Consider the following 18701-nt stretch of genomic DNA (forward strand, 5'->3'; position numbering starts at 1 on the left):
TTAAATCAAGAGTGTATACATTTATTTTATATTATATTACAGAGTTTCCAATTTGATTAGCATTAAAAGACATTTTAATGTAATTAAAAAATTTAGTCGAAGAAAGAAACAAAGTAAATAAACAATCATCGACCTATCTGATTTTAGAATAATTAATAAAATACAATATACATTTTACACGAAAAAAGCTTACAAAATTTGCAGTTAAAATATTGCATAATAATGAGCATGATATTGTTGAATGTAGATCTTACCTGCCATGTGATAAAACTTATTGTAGTGCTTATTTAATAAACAAAAATAAGAAAATTAATCACACTGAATGACAGTTGTAATCAATTATAAAGTTTTAGATTTTTAAGTTATAGAAAGAAAAGCAACGATCTTCATATCTTAAATAATTTTTGAGTCTGTTATCATATTACAATTCATACTTATAGCAAATTTCAAATGAAATTTTAATTAAGTCTTATTGAATTAGACTAACCAAGTATAAATTGTATTTAGCTAAATGATCTTAGTTAAATTCAGCCTTATACTTGATTATGCATAAAATCGATAGTTACATTCAAAGCAGTCACGATGTACGTAAATAATATGTAAATAATTTAATAGGATTTTAAAAATCTTTTAAGCTTTACAAAAAGTAAATTACATACGTTCGCACAACCCCTAAAAATCAAAATACTAAGCTTAACCTTTATTCTAAGAATCAAGCACACCTTTCATGCTCTGTTCATTTATTGAACAAATACCTGCTTACTGATAATGTACATAAATTATATTTGTAAGATAAAGCGATTTTCATTTATCTTAAGTACCTAAAATAAAACTTTTCTTTTTTAAATCGAATTGTGTTATGTGTGTATTTTTTTTAATATAAATATATGTAATTCCTTCACTGAAATATAATTTGTGCATCTAAATTGATCTTCTTTTCATGGTCATTTGATTATTTAATGGAACCTTAAAGATCATTTCCAGCTAGAAAGGAGATTAAATAAATACTATTACGTGAACACAATTTTAAAACGTGAATAAGATATATTAATAATATTAATATTTAATAATAAATATTTAATAATAATAATAATTAAAATTTATTTTAAAAAAGAAATATAAATCCCCATATGGAATGAAGATAATTAGCAATCATAACATATTTTTGCATTATATGAAAAGTTATGTATTTTCAAGCAAGGCATATAAAACCTGTATCCCGTACATCTATTTTGATATTCATTACAAATCTCCAATGCACTTTTCATTTTGAATTGATTATTACGCGTGGAAATTATTTAATTTTCATTTTTTTGTGTTTTTCTTACATTAAGTATATATCTAATGTAAAGAAGTTTTGAATTTAATGGCTTATTTAATAGCGTGTAAATTCATAAAATAAACAATGCAAAGTAAGATAAATAATCAATATTTTTCTAAATAATAATTATTTTTATTTAAATTTGTCTCAATTAAATGATTTTTTTTACTTATAAACTCCAGAGATGCTTAAATTGTTTATTTTTGTACATACCAAGTTGTTTCTGTATTAAACTTATACAAATATTAAATGTAATTATCATAAATCAATAAAATGTATTAAGGAAATGAAGAAATAAAAAATACTTGAATGTAATTTTACATTAATTTAAACATAAAAAAGATAATTCAGCTGTCTCATTTATAATAGCTATTAAAACAAATTGTATAAATGAAAGCTACAAAAAATACATAGAAATATCGCTTTTCTTGTAAATAACTTAAGTTTCCTGCTTACAACCAAATAATGATTTATGCTAAATTGAAATTTCGCGCGGGGTCTTAAATTGTATTGCAAAAGCGCGCGCAACATATTTCAACGGCGTTCATAAAAAGCAATGGAAAAAACTAAGTTAATTCTTCTTTACACGCCATCTTAGTAATACTATAGTTGATGGTTGTTATTGTTTGCCGGGTTGTGGTGTGCACATTCGTTCTTTCTACTTGGAAACTCTGCGGTATCAGACATTCCGGAGTTTGTCACTTATTGTATCGTTTTACCCGTCATCTATCCTCCCTTCTGACTTTCTTTTGCTGTCTTCCTACGAGTCTTGTTATTTCTCATCGAAAATAGAAAAGCGCCCACGTGCCGCTTAGTAGCTTCATAAGTTTTCGAGGCCTGGAATTGAAAGTAATTATGAACTATCACAAGCCGGAGGCTAAATCGATCGCTAAGCTCGAGGACCTTGCCAATATTCTAAGAATCCACTCGATCAAGGCCACTCAAGCCAGCAAATCTGGGTGAGCTCTTTTTAATTTTGAAAACCGATTCAAATCTGTCGATTGCAGTGTATGATATGTTATGATATGTTCGTCTTTTAAATTTTGTTTGACCTTCCGTAAAGATATATTTGCATATTAAAAAAGTATATTTAAACCTGTGATTTCATGATGTGGAAAAAAATTGTTTTGTCAGTCAATCAAATAATGTATTTTGATTCTTATTTGTATATTGAAATTTGAACAATAGAACTTGACAAAATAAATTGAGTAGAAATTGAAATATACACAAGTTAATAAATATTCAATTTCTTTATTATATGATTATAATTTTTTATGGTATCAAATGAATTATTATCTTAAGATAATACAAGTATTTACCAGTTTTCTATATTTAAGAAATTTACTATTTTATTGTTCAGTGAAATGGCTGCACGTACATTTATTGTAATTTATTTTTAAAATATTATTCAAAATTTAATATATTATCATTTAATTAATAATAATTAAATTATCATATTTATTTTATTTAATTTTGCACTGTATAATTTAATGTAAATCGCAAGGTTAAAAGATAAGCATAAAATTTTGTTTCGACTTATAAAAATATTTATATGTATTCTTCGGGGTTTCATTTAAAAGTTTTGAAAAATATTCCGTTTATGCAAATTTCGTGCACGTGTGCGGGTTCAAAGTTCGAAATTAACAAAGATCGTCTCATATTTACATCTTTGAAATATCAATATGTATATAAACTTAACATTTTGTTTATATTATATTTGGATTTAAAATTACCAAACTCTTTAGAATTCGTATTAAATATCTTGGGAGTATATGCATTGTATGTTATATATTTGGTTTTAATGTTTCTAACGACATGCGAATGCAAATTTGATTTTAGTAGAGTAAGAGAAAAAATTAAGTTTAATGAAATGGTTTACTCATCGAAATAAAACAAAATTCTTTTATCAATAAAATACTATTACAGTTTATTATATTATGAGAATTATTTGGAATTCATACATTTTTATAATAATGTAATTCTTAAATAAAAACTTTCTTAGAAAATATTTTTAATGAATTGTTTGCAATAGATCATAAATTAAAACTAAATGTTTACTTACTGTATGTATATATATATACACACACGCGCGCGCATGTACGAATCTTAATTTTAATTAATTAATTTTATTCAAAGCACGTAATGGTTGTTAAAAATTAAACGAATATCTACATAAATAAAAAGATACATTTATAGCAGGTAAAAGAGCTCATAAAAGGGAGATTGTAGCTGCATATAGATTAAACTTCTTTATTATAAGCTTCATAAAAATTGTAAATATTTAGATGGTTGTCAAAATTCTATTGAGTTAAATTTTACATTATAATACATATATTATATCCGCATTTAAGCATTAAGGTTGAGAAAATAATGGTTCATTAAAACTGGTATACATCTATATATGTTTATTTACGTACGTTTAATGTTTACTTGTATGTGATTTATATCTTTTAAATACCTGATACTAAAAAGACATGTTTAAAATAGTATTTTTTTTTTACATTAAGAATGTAGAATGTATAGATTAGTCTTGCATTAAATATAGTATTTGTTTAAAACCGTTCGTAAATTTACGTTAATTTTGTTAATTCGTAAATACAAATATGTAATTCAAAAAATGTAAATTTGATATTTTTGAAATAGATTATAATAAATATTAAGTAGGTGGTTCATAATTATAAGGCGCCCGCGTGTTTGTTATGAATGCAATTAAATACAATTATACATGTACTCGGATTCAGCACTTTGTAAAACTTATAAGTTGCATAATAAAAAAATTGAAACATTTCACTTTACGAATGAGAGAATTAATCATGCTTTTTATTAAATTCGGTAAAGCATATTAACAGATTGTCGATTCACAGTCGATTTATTTAAAAGATTTCCAATAGGATTTTCAATTTTCAGCATTTGAATTTAAATACGTCCTCGATTCTCGAGTGAAATATTAGTAATTCATCGTCATTCGGTAACGCGACCAGTCTCCGAGGATTCCGTGCGACAGGCTTCGAAAGCAACTCCCGATCACTAAACGACGGATGCCCGGAGGGTTTTTCCTTCTCTCACTTCTCTCTCCATGCCCCTTTCTTTTCATTATTTTTATAGTATCGTTACATAACGAGTCGTGATTATACGTGCCTTGTCACGCGACACACCGTTATCTGTTTTCCCCCCTTTTTGTAACAAACGCGCACGCGCACGTATCTTGTCTTGTCCATCCTTGCTAAATAACTACGAATTGGATGTCAAATCAATATGCCGCTATGCATGCTCACCAGATAAGGATTACACAATTATTGTATATTTATAGGAATTATTTTTAATTTCGTTTGTCTCTTGCTATTTCATGTTTGATTACTATAATGCTAACATTTTAATTAATAATAATAACAATAAGTTAATAATGAATAGTTAGCTAATACTCCGAAATTCAATTTATATGTAACTCGATTGTATTTTATTAAAAATATATTTGCTATCTTATAAATAACCGTTTTTTATTTGCTCGTATTGTGTGCCATATTTTTTATAACATACATGGTATCTCTTGATGAAATCACACAAGACCGTGATTTTTTTTTCCATAAGTTTCAATTACACAATAATAATCAGCATTATAGCAGTTATGTTTACTAAGGAGATACATTACATAAAATATTAATACAATATATAAACTCAGAAATACAAGATTTTTTATGATATGAATGAATATCATAGTTATCTTTGTAGATGATTTAAGCAGTTAATACAATATGTGGATTTCTACTTTGTTTCGTCGACTGACAAACATATTGCAATCCATATTTTAATTACTACTTGCAAAACAGTATATTCTGTTATTTGATTTTTTTATTTAATCGCATGTATCAACCAATGTGTAAATTATAAGTGAAAAGTCTAAGCCTATCAATTCCTTAAATAAGTCGATGTTTTCTCAAATAAAAACCTTCTAAGTTACTATTTTTGTTAAAAATTCTAAATGATTATTTATTAATTATATACATATATTATACATAAAATTGAAGGTATAAAGTATTAAAAACATAATTAATATTAGATAAAATAAATTATACCTTTTAATTAATTGTAATAGTAATATTTCGGTTTCAAATATTAAATTAATTTTAATATTAATTTGCGAATCAATTTGAGCTGAATAAATATTTCGTTCTATAGATGCAAATTGTTTTATGTTAATTCACACTTTACTAATAATGTTATATAATTTTTATTTTTTAAGTTCTTTAGTATCTCTTGATTAGGATACTTTTCAAACATTGCAATGGATCTTATTTTTGTGGATATAGTTTATGGTAATCGATGATGTTGCATAATAGATTTAATATTGAATTCTTTTATCATGAGTAGTGCGTCAAAATTGCTCAATAAAATATAAGAACGAGAAAAATAGTAAATATTTTATATATTACTTGTTAATACTTAACAGTTTACTTATCTGTTTATTTTTATTCAGTTTACATATATATATATATATATATGTATATGTAATATATGAATATAATTTTAAACATTATTATTACCTATTACTTTAACACTTATCTTTATAAAATCGATAATTTCATCAATTTTTTTTATCGAAAACAGTTTATGTATTTTTTAAATTAATTGTAAATGTTAAAATTTAAATTAATTAAAATTGAAAATTTGTAATTATAATATAGATTTTTTTTAATAGTCAAACATGTTATTTGGAGTTGAACATAATGTGATATTTTAAATAAAAATACTCAGGTTTAGTTAATTGTTATAGCAATTTTTATCTAATCTAATCCATAAATTTCTAACTGTCTCACTTGAACGGGCAAAATGTTTCGATATAATGACTAGTTATTCTAATGAAAGTAATTTTTATTTTATGATTGAATTTAACATAAAATGATTGATAGAGGTAAAGCTTAGCCATACAAAAGTTTTAAGAAAATGTGTTTGATTTGTTTAATTCGTTTTCAGTACTATACAATATATTGATATGGACAGTAAAACCACGCTTTATATGATGTCATATAATAAAGAGTAAATATTTGAAAAATATTATAAATGAAGTTATTCGTATTTAAAATATGTTACATAAAAAAATTCTAAGAAATATTATTATATAATATTTATTATGGTAAGTTCTATTAGAGAATATATATATATATATATATTATTTTAAATGTATAGTCAACCTGGGCTGTTGAGTAATATAAATAATGCTAATTATTTTGTTTACTAGCAACATAATCAGCTTTGTAAAGTTTACTTATAGTATCATCTGCTATTAATAACATAGTTAATTTATTCTTTATAATTATACATTCCCATTGCAAATATACTTGACTGAGTAAATATAATTGTATAATTTACAATTATTTTGCTTTCTAATTCAAATACTTAAATATCTAAATACGTACAACTGAAGCTATATTATTAATCATGTTAATACAAGGATTTTACTTCATAATCCTTTAACACTGACATATTAAAGAACATATTAAAAATAAGAGAATTTAATTAGTGCGAGAAAAGGTTCGATCTCTGTAATGCAGCTCATACAATTTATGGATGAAGTATTCAAAAATATTTGAAAATTCAAATCGATCAAATAGGCGTTCGATAATTCAACAAACTTGCTAAAGCACATAAAATCTTTGTACTCACAATAATCCACTTACCTGTAAGTCGATGATGTCCTCAGGATGACTTACAGGTGGACCATGTGAATGTATGAGTGTGAGGGATGAGGGAAGGGGTGCTGGGTTACGGTGCGTCGAAGGGCGCGCGCATGAGTGCTCGGGGATGTCGGCGCGTAGCACTCGAGGAGTTGCCAGTTGTGAGCGAGAGCCCGAGGGACTTTGGCGCTATCATGGGTAGTCACGTCAATGCGTCGATTTTATGGAATCTGGCCCGTAAACTCTGCATACGCAGATTCCGGGGGACTAACACTTCCAAGAGCGGACGAGGTGATTTAAGGGGACAGAAGAGAGAGCAGAATAATTTATAGTCCCCTTGTTTGGCTTCTTGTCGGCGAGGGTGGAAGAGGGGGTCATAAGGTATAGTGTACTTGCGATTGTAGGTAATTAGTATCGGACCGGGTATGAAGATACGATTTGATAATAAAAGGAGGGCCAAATGAATAATCAATGTGCATGATGGCGATCGAACTTTATGGTAAGATGACCTGTCAACTAACGCGAGTATTCGGAAATAACGATCGGAAGCATCGGGGGGTCCGAACGAAATCTCCCCACCACTTATCAATAATTGCGCCCGTCGATCCAAAAGCGACAGAGGTGGGGAAACTAAGGGTACAATACACAATATTCCAGAATTTGCGCGGCCCTTCCCTTTGTTCGCCCGCTCCAACCCTTCAATATTCGCTCATCGGAAAACCAATGAAATTGTCATCTGCAACTTTCAGCTTTTAGTGTTGATAGGCCACGCCTTTCGCAGATGCTAATTCTCATTCTAATTGCTTTTGATTACAATTTTGCAAGCTAAATCTTCAGTTTAATTGAATCGAGTATAATAATTATAAATTGAGCACCGTCGTATTTCAATTTAAACAGTTCTTACTATTATAAAAGAATTAACTAAAACTCTTTTATTTCACCTTAAAAGAATAAGTTCAATTGCCATACTAAACTTACATACGACTTATCTTGGCGACAAACTTGCAATATACGGGGATATATCAATACCACTCTAAACAGTAAATTCTCCTATAGCTATCTCAGTCTTCTATAGTTAATTACTATAGAAAGCATGTATAATAATAATATACAAATTTTGCATACACTTCCATAAAATTTTTTCAAGGTTATATTTATTTGCCTAATAATATAATAATAGATTTTTGTTTTAAATAATTATATTTCTTATAATTAAAAATGTATTTTATAATTAACAGAATGATAACACTTTTAAGATTATCAAACATCAAATTAAAATAAAATTTTTATATAGAAATAAAAATTCTTTATAAAAATTGATTTGATAAAGTAATCAATGTAATAAATATTTTTATAAATGTTTCTTACAGATAAGAACATTGACTATTAATTTGATAATTTAAATTGCCTTTCATTTTGAAACACATTATAGTGATTTTATAACATAATTCTTTATACACAATTATTACAATTGATATTTCTTGTAATATGATTAATTTTTTCGCTTAATGAGCAAAATCAATTAAATGATTTCAATTAGTGATTTATCTATATGATATATATCAAATAGAATTTTCATTATTTTATTTTATTTTATTCACGAATTTTATCTTACACAATATTATGATAAAAATAAATATAAAATGTGGTTCTACATTTATAAGTTGTTTGTATATATGTAAAAATGATATCTATTTTAAGCTGAAACTTCATATTATCAACAGTTCCCGTAATAATAACAAAAAACTTGATTTTTCTAAAAAATCGAGATTTTAAGCAATTATGGCATATCGGGTTCATGTGATATCTTGTATTCTGATAATTAAAAACAATTTTTTCGATTAATTAAATTTTTAATAAGTATAATGTATGTGTGTGTATGCGTGCGTGCGTGTGTGCGTGCATATGTTATATATAAAATTGAAGAGCGTTAGAAAGTTATTAATTTTATATTAATGTACATACACCAAATTAACGAGAGCTTAGAAAATTATTTATTATTTTTATATTTCGAGTTTCACATATAATATTGATTATTCTTATATGAATTATTGCTATTTAACAATAACATGTTTTAATAATTAGTGAATAATTAGAAAACGATAATTATTATCATTTATTATATTTATTATTTTAAATATATTTAGATTAAAGTAATAAAGAGGTACTAAATATGCGCATGCGTATTTGCCATTGGAAAAAAGCAAGCTGAGTATCCTCTACTTTTTCTTACTTTTATTAAGTAACTTATAAAGTATTAAAAACTTGTATAAAATATCTTTTTTAATTAATTTTCTATTTATTTATAAATAACTGACCTTGAAGAAAATCTTTAACACACCGCAGCTTATGCCAATGTATCTTAAATTACATCAAATTTGTATAAATTATAAATTAATATTGAATATTTAAAAAATTATCGGTTTTAAATTTGAATTTAATACATGCCTAAATTTTTTAGTTTTTAAAATTTTCCATTGTATTATACTGTATATTATTTATTATTTACTGTATGTTATTATACTGTATACAATTATTTTAATATAATGAAGAAATAAGTTTAATAGAAGAAATTATTTGCGCTGTAACAGTTTTAGTTTGTTACATAATCAATATATTAATTTAATACAAATTATATTAAAAATCATTTAAAGATAACCTATAGTAGATCAAAATGAATTTGATGAGTTTTGGAATATGTTTAATCTTTAAATTCAAGTTTCATAGATTTTAAAAAATATTAAAAACTTTTTGATAGATTTGTATTTTTATTTGTATTTTTATTATTATTAAAATCGTTATTTATGAAAAATGTTATAAATTAGAATTTTATATAATATTCTATAGTTAAGAAAATAAAATTAATTAATGTATTTTATTATTTTACAGACATCCAACATCATGTGCATCCATTGCAGAAATAATGTCGGTCTTGTTCTTCCATACGATGCGGTACAAAATAAAGGATCCTCGCGATCCAAACAGTGATAGATTTATTCTAAGCAAAGGTCATGCGGCTCCAATTCTGTATGCAGGTAAATAATAAATTTATTTACTAATGCAAGAAAAAGCTTCCATTGCATTACATTATTTCATTATTGATTTTATATAAATAGGAAATACTTATACCAAGATAATGTTTTTAATGATAAACAAAAAACATATTCTCAGTAAAATGTATACTTCTATCGCACAATGACATTTAGAATATCCAACTTATAGTATCAAAAAATTTTAAAAATACATTTTTGCAGCTTGGGCTGAAGCCGGTCTCTTTTCTACTGAGGATCTTTTGAATCTTCGTAAATTTGACAGCGATTTAGAGGGTCATCCTACACCTAGACTAAACTTCATCGACGTTGCCACGGGCTCACTCGGTCAGGGTTTATCCGTTGCAGCGGGTATGGCGTATGTTGGCAAGTACTACGACAAGGCGAGTTATAGGTATATTTCACATATTCTCATTTCAATCTTATAACTTAATAAGAGAATATTTAAAAGAAAATTTATAAGAGTCGCTATTAAATAACGAATAGAAATTATTATTTATATATCTTTAATTTATTTCTTTATATATATGCGAAATTTCTAAATAAAAAAATTAAAATGTTTTTACAAACGAGAATAAAATTACTATTATCTATTATAATGCTATATATATATATATATATATCTACATATTTATAAATTTCTTTATTAATTACTTAAATTGTGGACCTATTTCTATGCATTGTATTTTATCAGATGCATTCGAAAATTAAAAAAAAAATTTGCAATTAAATTTTATGTAAAAATATTAAGATAAACATCATTATAATTAATAATTATAATTATATAATAATGATTATTATAGCTATAATAACAACCGGTACAAAATTATTAAATTTAAAAAGTACATTATAATATACATTATACACGCAATACATTACGCATACATTAAATACACGCAATAAAAAGATAAAATAAAATAAAATAAATATATTATCATTATTTAATTTTGTTCAACATGTAATTGTACAAGATACTCAATAACCGAAGTATTGTGAACCGCGCAAATTATTAACATTATTATTTAAGACCTTTTTTATGTTCGGTATCTTAATACATTAAAAAAATATTTTTAAATGTTTGAATTTTGTAAAACTTTGAGCCTGATAATAATTATATTGTAAAGTAGACTTTCAAAGATATGGAAAGAAGAAACATATTGTATTTTCAAAGTTGTAACTACAGCCGTTTGCATTCACATCTCATATAGATACAAAATATTAACATATTAATTATGTTCTAAACAAGATTTGTTCACATTTTTATTTAAAGAAAATATCTATAAATGAAATGATTAAATGTGTAAATTAGTAATGAATCATAGTTTTAATTGAAATTTTTCTTATAAAATCCGTCGTAATATATTAATAAATGGAATTATTGTTAAGAAATTTACATTTCACATTTTACATTCTTATTTACTTAATTTTAATGTATTATATATTTGCCTTATTTTATTTATAGCGCCAGTTTTATATGTACATTTGATTTGTAATTCTAATAATAATAAAAAAAACTCATTACATTAATAGTATTTCTTTGTTACTTAACAAATTTTTGTATGGATATACAAAAATAGAAATATAATATTGTACAATTGAAACTTCGTTTTCATATATATCTTTTAAAGGACTAAATATAATAATAATTATCTAATAATTACTTAATGTAACTTGTTAGCATTAAGAATTTTTTTTTCTTTGGAAATAAATTGTACCAAAGTTATTGTATTTAATTGAATAACATTAAAAATATGTATAAACTTTGCAAAGATATATTTTGTGATTAATTTGGATACGTAAAATTTTCTTGATATACGCTCACATGAAATGAGTTGACTATCATTGAATTAATTTTTGAATATATACATTTTTATTTTGATAAATATTAATCTAACAATTATTAGTCTGCTTTACACTATATATAGTACTAATTTATAGTAAATCTTATTTATGTAAAAAATAATTCGTATTCCGATGATTCAATAAGTCAGTGTTCAATATTTAATTTGTTTACAAGAATATTTAAAATTAAAAAGAAATTTTAATTCAAAAACTATTAATTATTTTTAAGTCATACATTATTTGCAATATATATAAATATATATATATATAATAAATAAATATATATATATAAATATATATATATATAATTATAAAATGAAATCTTAATAAGATATATTTTTTAATTTAAAGAACGTACTGTTTGATCGGCGATGGTGAATCGATGGAAGGATCGATTTGGGAAGCCTTACATTTTTCATCAAATTACAATCTCGACAATTTATGTGTAATCATTGATGTTAATCGCTTAGGCCAGAGTGAACCCACATCTTTACAGCATAATATGGAAGTATACCGTAAACGTCTTGAGGCTTTTGGATTTAACGCTCTCGTAGTCGATGGTCACGATGTCGAAGAATTGGTCAAAGTATGTCTTTATTTTATTCTTGATTTTATTTTTTATTTTAAAAAACAAAAGTCTTTAAGAATCACAAAAAAGGTTGAAAAAATTATATGAAACATTACAAAAATTAGAAAAAATATTATTTAAGTAATGCTATTTTTATTAAGTTACTTATATTTTATTAAAAATATATAAACAGACTAACACTAAATTTCATTGTTGTTGAAAATATACAAAATATCCTTTAAAATTTAAAGGTTCGATCAGAATAGATTAAAACTTTTTCTTTATCAACATTTTTTGTAATAAATTCAAACAAATACTGGATTTTACCTAAGAGTCTGTTTGATTTAAAAGATTAGATCGTAACAGTATAAATCTTGAATACATCTTGAATAAATCTGAGAATAAATAGTGGCAACTGGCATTACATTGGTATTTTAACCCCACTTTATTTTCATTTTATTTACATTACAATAAAATCATAATTACTTACTTAATCATAGTGGGCTTTTATATCTAAAAGTTTTTTTATAGTTAAGAAGATTAAGGATTGATGGAAGAAAAATATTATATCTAGGTGAATATACTAACTGATCTTGGTTTATTTATTTTTAAATTTTGCAATAACCTACTAAAATGTTCTATTAAATTTTTTCTGTTTTGGTTTGTTTGCTTATTTTTTTCTCTTCTTTTTTTTTTGTTTTTTAAAGCAACCCAACAATATCTCTGTGATTTTAACTTCGAAAACTCATGTTATTATTTTGAATACTTAAAAGAAGCCTTATTAATTTACTCTTTATATTATATATTTTTTTCATATATTCAATGCATAATAATATATGGAATAAATATGTACGAACATTGAATTAATTCTATATTGGTTTTGCTTTTTTAATTTAAATCATACCAATGAATTTCTTTAAGTTATAAAAAAGGAAACAGTTACACGCATATTTCATTTCTTAATAATTAATTTTTTTACAGTGCTACTTAAATAAGTTTAATATCATATTTTTTATAACTTATTTAAATTAATAATAGTCGATATTAAAGTAAGTTAGTTTAATATAAAATTTATATTATAACTATCATAAAACATATATTAAAACAGTCTTTTGACTTCTATAAATTAAATTTTTTTATCTTTTAAATGCATTCTTTATTTTGTTTTATATCTTTTAATAAAATAAAGTAAAAATATATACATTAACAAAATGAATAAATTTAGATAAAAAGAAAATTACTTATAAAATTGTTTCTAGTTGTGATGTTTTAATATTTTGAAATACATAAATTAAGCGTATTAAGAAGTATAAAACTTATTTATTTTTACTGTACAGGCTTTCCACGAAGCTGAAAATACTAAAGATCGTCCAACTGCTATTATAGCTAAAACCTTTAAGGGTAAGAACTTTGCTAACATTGAAGATAAAGATAATTGGCATGGGAAACCTATTGGTGGCACAAGTGAAAACGTTATCGAAGTTAGTATTTAGTTGATTTTTAACAATTTATTGTGAATTAATAAATTATATTGTTTTATGTGAGAATTATTTTTTGAATAGCAATTAAAATCGTTACTAAAAAATGGTACAACATTTGAACGTACGATTCAAAAACCGATCGAAGATGCTCCTAACGTGAATATTAAAAACATAAAATTGGATACACCACCGTCGTATAAGCTTGGAGAAGAAGTGGCGACTAGACTTGCTTACGGAACTGCTCTTGCCAAAGTAAATAATATTTATTTTTTAATTATAAATTTTAAGTCAATTTATTTACTAAATAAACATTTCTGATAACGGTACATACAAATTTTAATTTTTAATGTATGTTTAATGTGTGTAGGTGGCAAAAAATAATTCACGTGTCATTGCTTTTGATGGTGATACAAAAAATTCTACATTCGCGGAAAAGATTAAGGCTATTGATCCTAAAAGATTCATCGAGGGTTATATTGCAGAACAGAATCTGGTTGGTGTTGCAATCGGAGCTGTCTGTAGAGATCGTACTGTTGCTTTCGTTTCTGCTTTTGCTGCATTCTTCACTCGCAGTTTCGATCAAGTGAGTGTATACCTAGTCTTGGATATTTTTTTTTACAAAGAGAACTATAAGGGATTTCATATAAATAAACTATATTTTAAAAATAAATCAAGTATTGAAAATTTTTGTCAATTTTAAAACAATTTTCAAAGGTAATTACATAAATATTATTACATATTTATTACATAAATATTATTACATATTTATTACATAAATATTATTATATATAATAACTAAAATAACATTTGTAGACTATTACTAGAGGTAATATGATTTTTTTAATTTATATACTATTTTTAATATTTTTTCTTAAAATTAATTTGCGGTTAAACATAAGTACATAGTCTTCTAGTTCTAGTCCATGTAGATAATTTATTTCAGTGTTTACAAAATATTAAAGATATTATAGATTTATTTAAGGCGTTTAATTAAACTATTTTTATATTATTTTTATATATTATAAATTATAATTTTGTAATTATAAATTATTTTTTTTGAAACTCATATGTTAATAAAAAATATTTTCAGATTCGTATGGGAGCTATTTCACAGACAAACGTAAACTTTGTTGGCTCACATTGTGGTGTATCTATTGGAGAGGATGGACCTTCTCAAATGGCTCTTGAAGATTTAGCAATGTTTCGTTCGATCCCTGGATCAACAGTATTCTACCCTTCAGACGCTGTAGCCACTGAAAGGGCTGTTGAATTGTCAGCCAATACTAAAGGAATTTGTTTCATTCGTACGTCGAGGCCTAACACCCCTGTAATATACAATAATGACGAGGTATTTAACGTTGGTAAAGCCAAGATTGTTAGATCGTCGAACGATGATCAAGCTCTGCTTATTAGCGCTGGCGTTACCTTGCACGAGGCTATTAAAGCAGCTGATATTCTTGCCAAATTTGGAATTAATGTCCGAGTAATGGATCCTTTCACTATCAAACCTATTGATCAGCAAGCCATCATTGAGAATTCAATACAAACCAAAGGTAGGATTGTGACCATTGAAGATCATTATCCAGAAGGTGGCCTAGGTGAGGCTGTTCTTTCGGCTATATCAGAGCATCCGAAACTTATTTTGAAAAAGCTGGCTGTTAAAGAAGTACCGAGATCGGGAAAACCTGATGAATTGTTGAATTACTTTGGCTTAAATGGCTCCAGCATTGCCAAACAAACTGAAGATTTTATCAAGAATTAAAAGTATATTACAAATTGCCAAAATGTACAAAAGACAGATCTAAATGACTGCTATATTTTTATTAAGGAGTTAGATAAATTTTTATTTAATTTTTCTGGATTGTGGATCAATCTATAGGTTGAGAATCAGTGTAAAAGGGAAAATTTTCATAAGAATATATATTTCTTTTTTCTTTTTTCAGCCTTTGCTTATATTTTTGTCAAAGCATTTTGCTTACTTTCATAAGACATTTAACAGTGTCTATAAAAAATATGAGGATGCAAAAATATTACTATGCTAAATGAAAGTTGATATTTTTTAAGTGATTTCAATGCATTTTAAATGTAAATCAATTATATACAAATATATTAGTTGTATTCTAATGAAAGAAAGTTTGCTATTGATAAACTACATGTGATGAACAAAGAGAAAATATAAGTTTTTATAGATTTATTATTTTTTGTAATTTATCAATTAACCTAAAAAATAATCCTATTTTTATATAAGATAAGCATATACTATAAAGCTTTTTATAATTTCTTTTTATTTTATTATTACATACATTATGAATTAATATATACGTATAATTGTTTATTTTTATTTGGAAAGAATCAGTCTTTATATTACATTATCAAAAATTAAACAATGAAATTATCTGCTCAAAAATTATGAAGTCATCATATATTCAAATGCACATAAATTCAAAATTATGAATTTATAAAATCATATTTTATATTCAGCTAAATTTGTTTTTGACTACTATAATTATCATTGAAATATATTAATAAACTTAAGAATTTATTTTCTTTTTATATTTTTAATAAATTGTCACATATTTATAATATAAATAAATTTTTTTATTATAAAAACAATTTATTTGCACATATATCAGATAAGTTTGAAAAAGATCTAAAATTGTGATGCATAGTTTCATTACACGATCATTGTAAACAAAAATTTTTAAATTAAATGTAATTATACTATAATTAAAATTAATAGTATTAGTATTGAAAAGTTTTCGTGTAAATTATAAGAAAGCTAAAATTTTAAATTTAGTCAAGTTTGGCCATAATCAAATTCAGATTAAAAAGATAGGAAATGTAGATCCCCAGAAATATAACTTGTAAATTTTTGTGTAAACCAACGCATACGCCCACATCATTTCCAGCGCCCTCTTTAAAAACTTTTCATATTTTTCTATTTTATAATTATCTGCATTTTGTGAAAACTAGATAGGCCTATATATGGCAAGTGTTACATAGGGCTACATGCACAATTCGCAAATTCTATCTCTCTTTTCTATACTCTCAGTAGATTCGTGAATTAAATGAAAAAAATGGGAGCTTTACACACGCATATATATATAATGGAAATCGTAGGTGGCGCCACTAGATTTAGAATACGAACTGATTGAGAGTGCAAGAGAGAGAAAAGTCAGTATACGTGAGAGTTTAGGACTACTCTCGCGTTTGTACACGCAAAAAAGTAAGATGGCCGCGGCGAAAGCGTATGTCGGTACTGTTGGTGATGTTTTCGTGCTCGCTGCATTCACCACCGTCGCCGACGCCGATGCCGTTGCTGCCTTCCTCGCCTACGTCGTCGCCGGGTCCCTCGTCTTCGTCGCGTCCTCCGTGAATATGCGACACACCTGAGCTTGAGGTAGAGAGAGTCACACTAATGTCACATTAACCCACACATGTAGGAGTTTGTGAGTGAGAGAAACAGGGAAGAGGATTTCCGAGCAAGTTTTGAATGAAAGCAGCAGCCAAGCGAGCGTGATCAATGTCTCTAGTTGAAAACTCCCACCCCTCACGCCCTGCAGCACTCGATGTTTTACCTAACTCTCTCTCTCTCTCTCTCTCTCTCACTTGCTCACTCACTCACTCACTCACTCTGTATCTCTTTCTCATTATTCCTCGATGAAGATTTTTGCGGCAGGAAGCAAAGGACGCGAGCGAGCGGAAACGAACTTAGTAGAGGGTAAAAGCTAAGGGAGAGAATAAGAAAAAGAAATGCATATATACGTCAAGTATAATAGACGCACACTTGCTCACAAGTACCGTTCTTTTTTACTTTGAGAACACACGCATATAACGTGCTCGTGATTGTCGTGGAGTTTGTTTGTGTGAATATGGAGAAGAAAATTGTTCCTCCGTCATGAGATTACGTCGTTAAAAAATCGTGGTGCAAGCGAGGGAAAGTCGTGAGCCTTTTCGGCTATATTTGTTTTTTTTTACACTTAGGAGTGGCACGCGTGCTTGAATAGCTGAATATGGGGAGATCAAGGTAGATCTTGTAGTGCAAGGGAGATGAAGAGAAGGGTGAGAGCAATTTTAGTATTTTATTTCAATTTTTCAATAAGAAAAAGTAAGGTTAAGTGAGTCTATTTTTTCGTATTTTCGTGGATTGTAAAATTACATATCTGGCTAAGAGAAAGGTATAAGTAACAAGAGGCTGGTGATGTAAGAGAAAGAGAGATAGAGTTAAGCGATGGTTCTTCAGTTTTTGCTGTATATGTTCCTATTTTATAAAAATATATGATCAAACCATCCTCTTTTATCATATTTTGTTCTTCGAAAGATTAAATACCTCGTACAAGTCGTATGCTTCCTTTTAATAGTGTAAGCCCAAAAGTGCATGTATATGTTTGAGCGTGTGTGTGATAGAGAGGGAAAATAGGGGTGAAAGTTTGGATGCATTGTGTAGTAAATTATCGCTTGTAGAGCATTTTAAGGGGCTATAGGCTTTTCATTTCATTTTTCTTTTCGTTAGTCGACGAAATAAGAGTAAAAACAAAAAGCTAAAAGGACGGAATGCGAAAGATCGAGGAGTCATGAAATAGAGAGAGAAAGAGAATAAGGGTAAGAGAAAAATTAAATACTGGCAATAGTTTCACTGAAAATTTTTCATAAAGACATCTTTTCTACTTTCAAAAATCTGTTGTAATCGTTACAAGCTATAAAGGATGTGTCACTGTCTGCTTTTTTTACAGGTTAAGTGTCTATCCGCCTCAGTATGTGCATGCA

The 18701-nt window shown here is 26.3% G+C and overlaps 1 protein-coding gene across 1 annotated transcript; it reads left to right on the plus strand.

Moving 5' to 3' along the window:
* Positions 1 to 1945: 1945 nt before the first annotated feature.
* LOC105365707 (transketolase) lies at positions 1946 to 16128 on the plus strand. The gene is made up of 8 exons (XM_011503939.1): positions 1946 to 2280; positions 9883 to 10028; positions 10248 to 10437; positions 12237 to 12471; positions 13791 to 13934; positions 14016 to 14186; positions 14302 to 14517; positions 15025 to 16128. The coding sequence occupies exons 1-8, from the start codon at positions 2177 to 2179 to the stop codon at positions 15694 to 15696; spliced, it is 1878 nt and encodes a 625-aa protein (XP_011502241.1). The 5' UTR covers positions 1946 to 2176; the 3' UTR covers positions 15697 to 16128.
* Positions 16129 to 18701: the final 2573 nt, after the last annotated feature.

The sequence above is a fragment of the Ceratosolen solmsi genome, unplaced genomic scaffold, assembly GCF_000503995.2.
Source record: "Ceratosolen solmsi marchali unplaced genomic scaffold, CerSol_1.0 scaffold53, whole genome shotgun sequence".
Lineage (NCBI taxonomy): Eukaryota > Metazoa > Arthropoda > Insecta > Hymenoptera > Agaonidae > Ceratosolen > Ceratosolen solmsi.

Bases quoted from the DNA above. Each gene is read 5' to 3' on its own strand.
- LOC105365707 (XM_011503939.1), top strand. From the start codon at position 2,177: ATGAACTATCACAAGCCGGAGGCTAAATCGATCGCTAAGCTCGAGGAC. The intron at 10,438-12,236 runs GTATATTTCACA...TTTAATTTAAAG, and splicing joins TACGACAAGGCGAGTTATAG to AACGTACTGTTTGATCGGCG. The intron at 14,518-15,024 runs GTGAGTGTATAC...AAATATTTTCAG, and splicing joins TCACTCGCAGTTTCGATCAA to ATTCGTATGGGAGCTATTTC.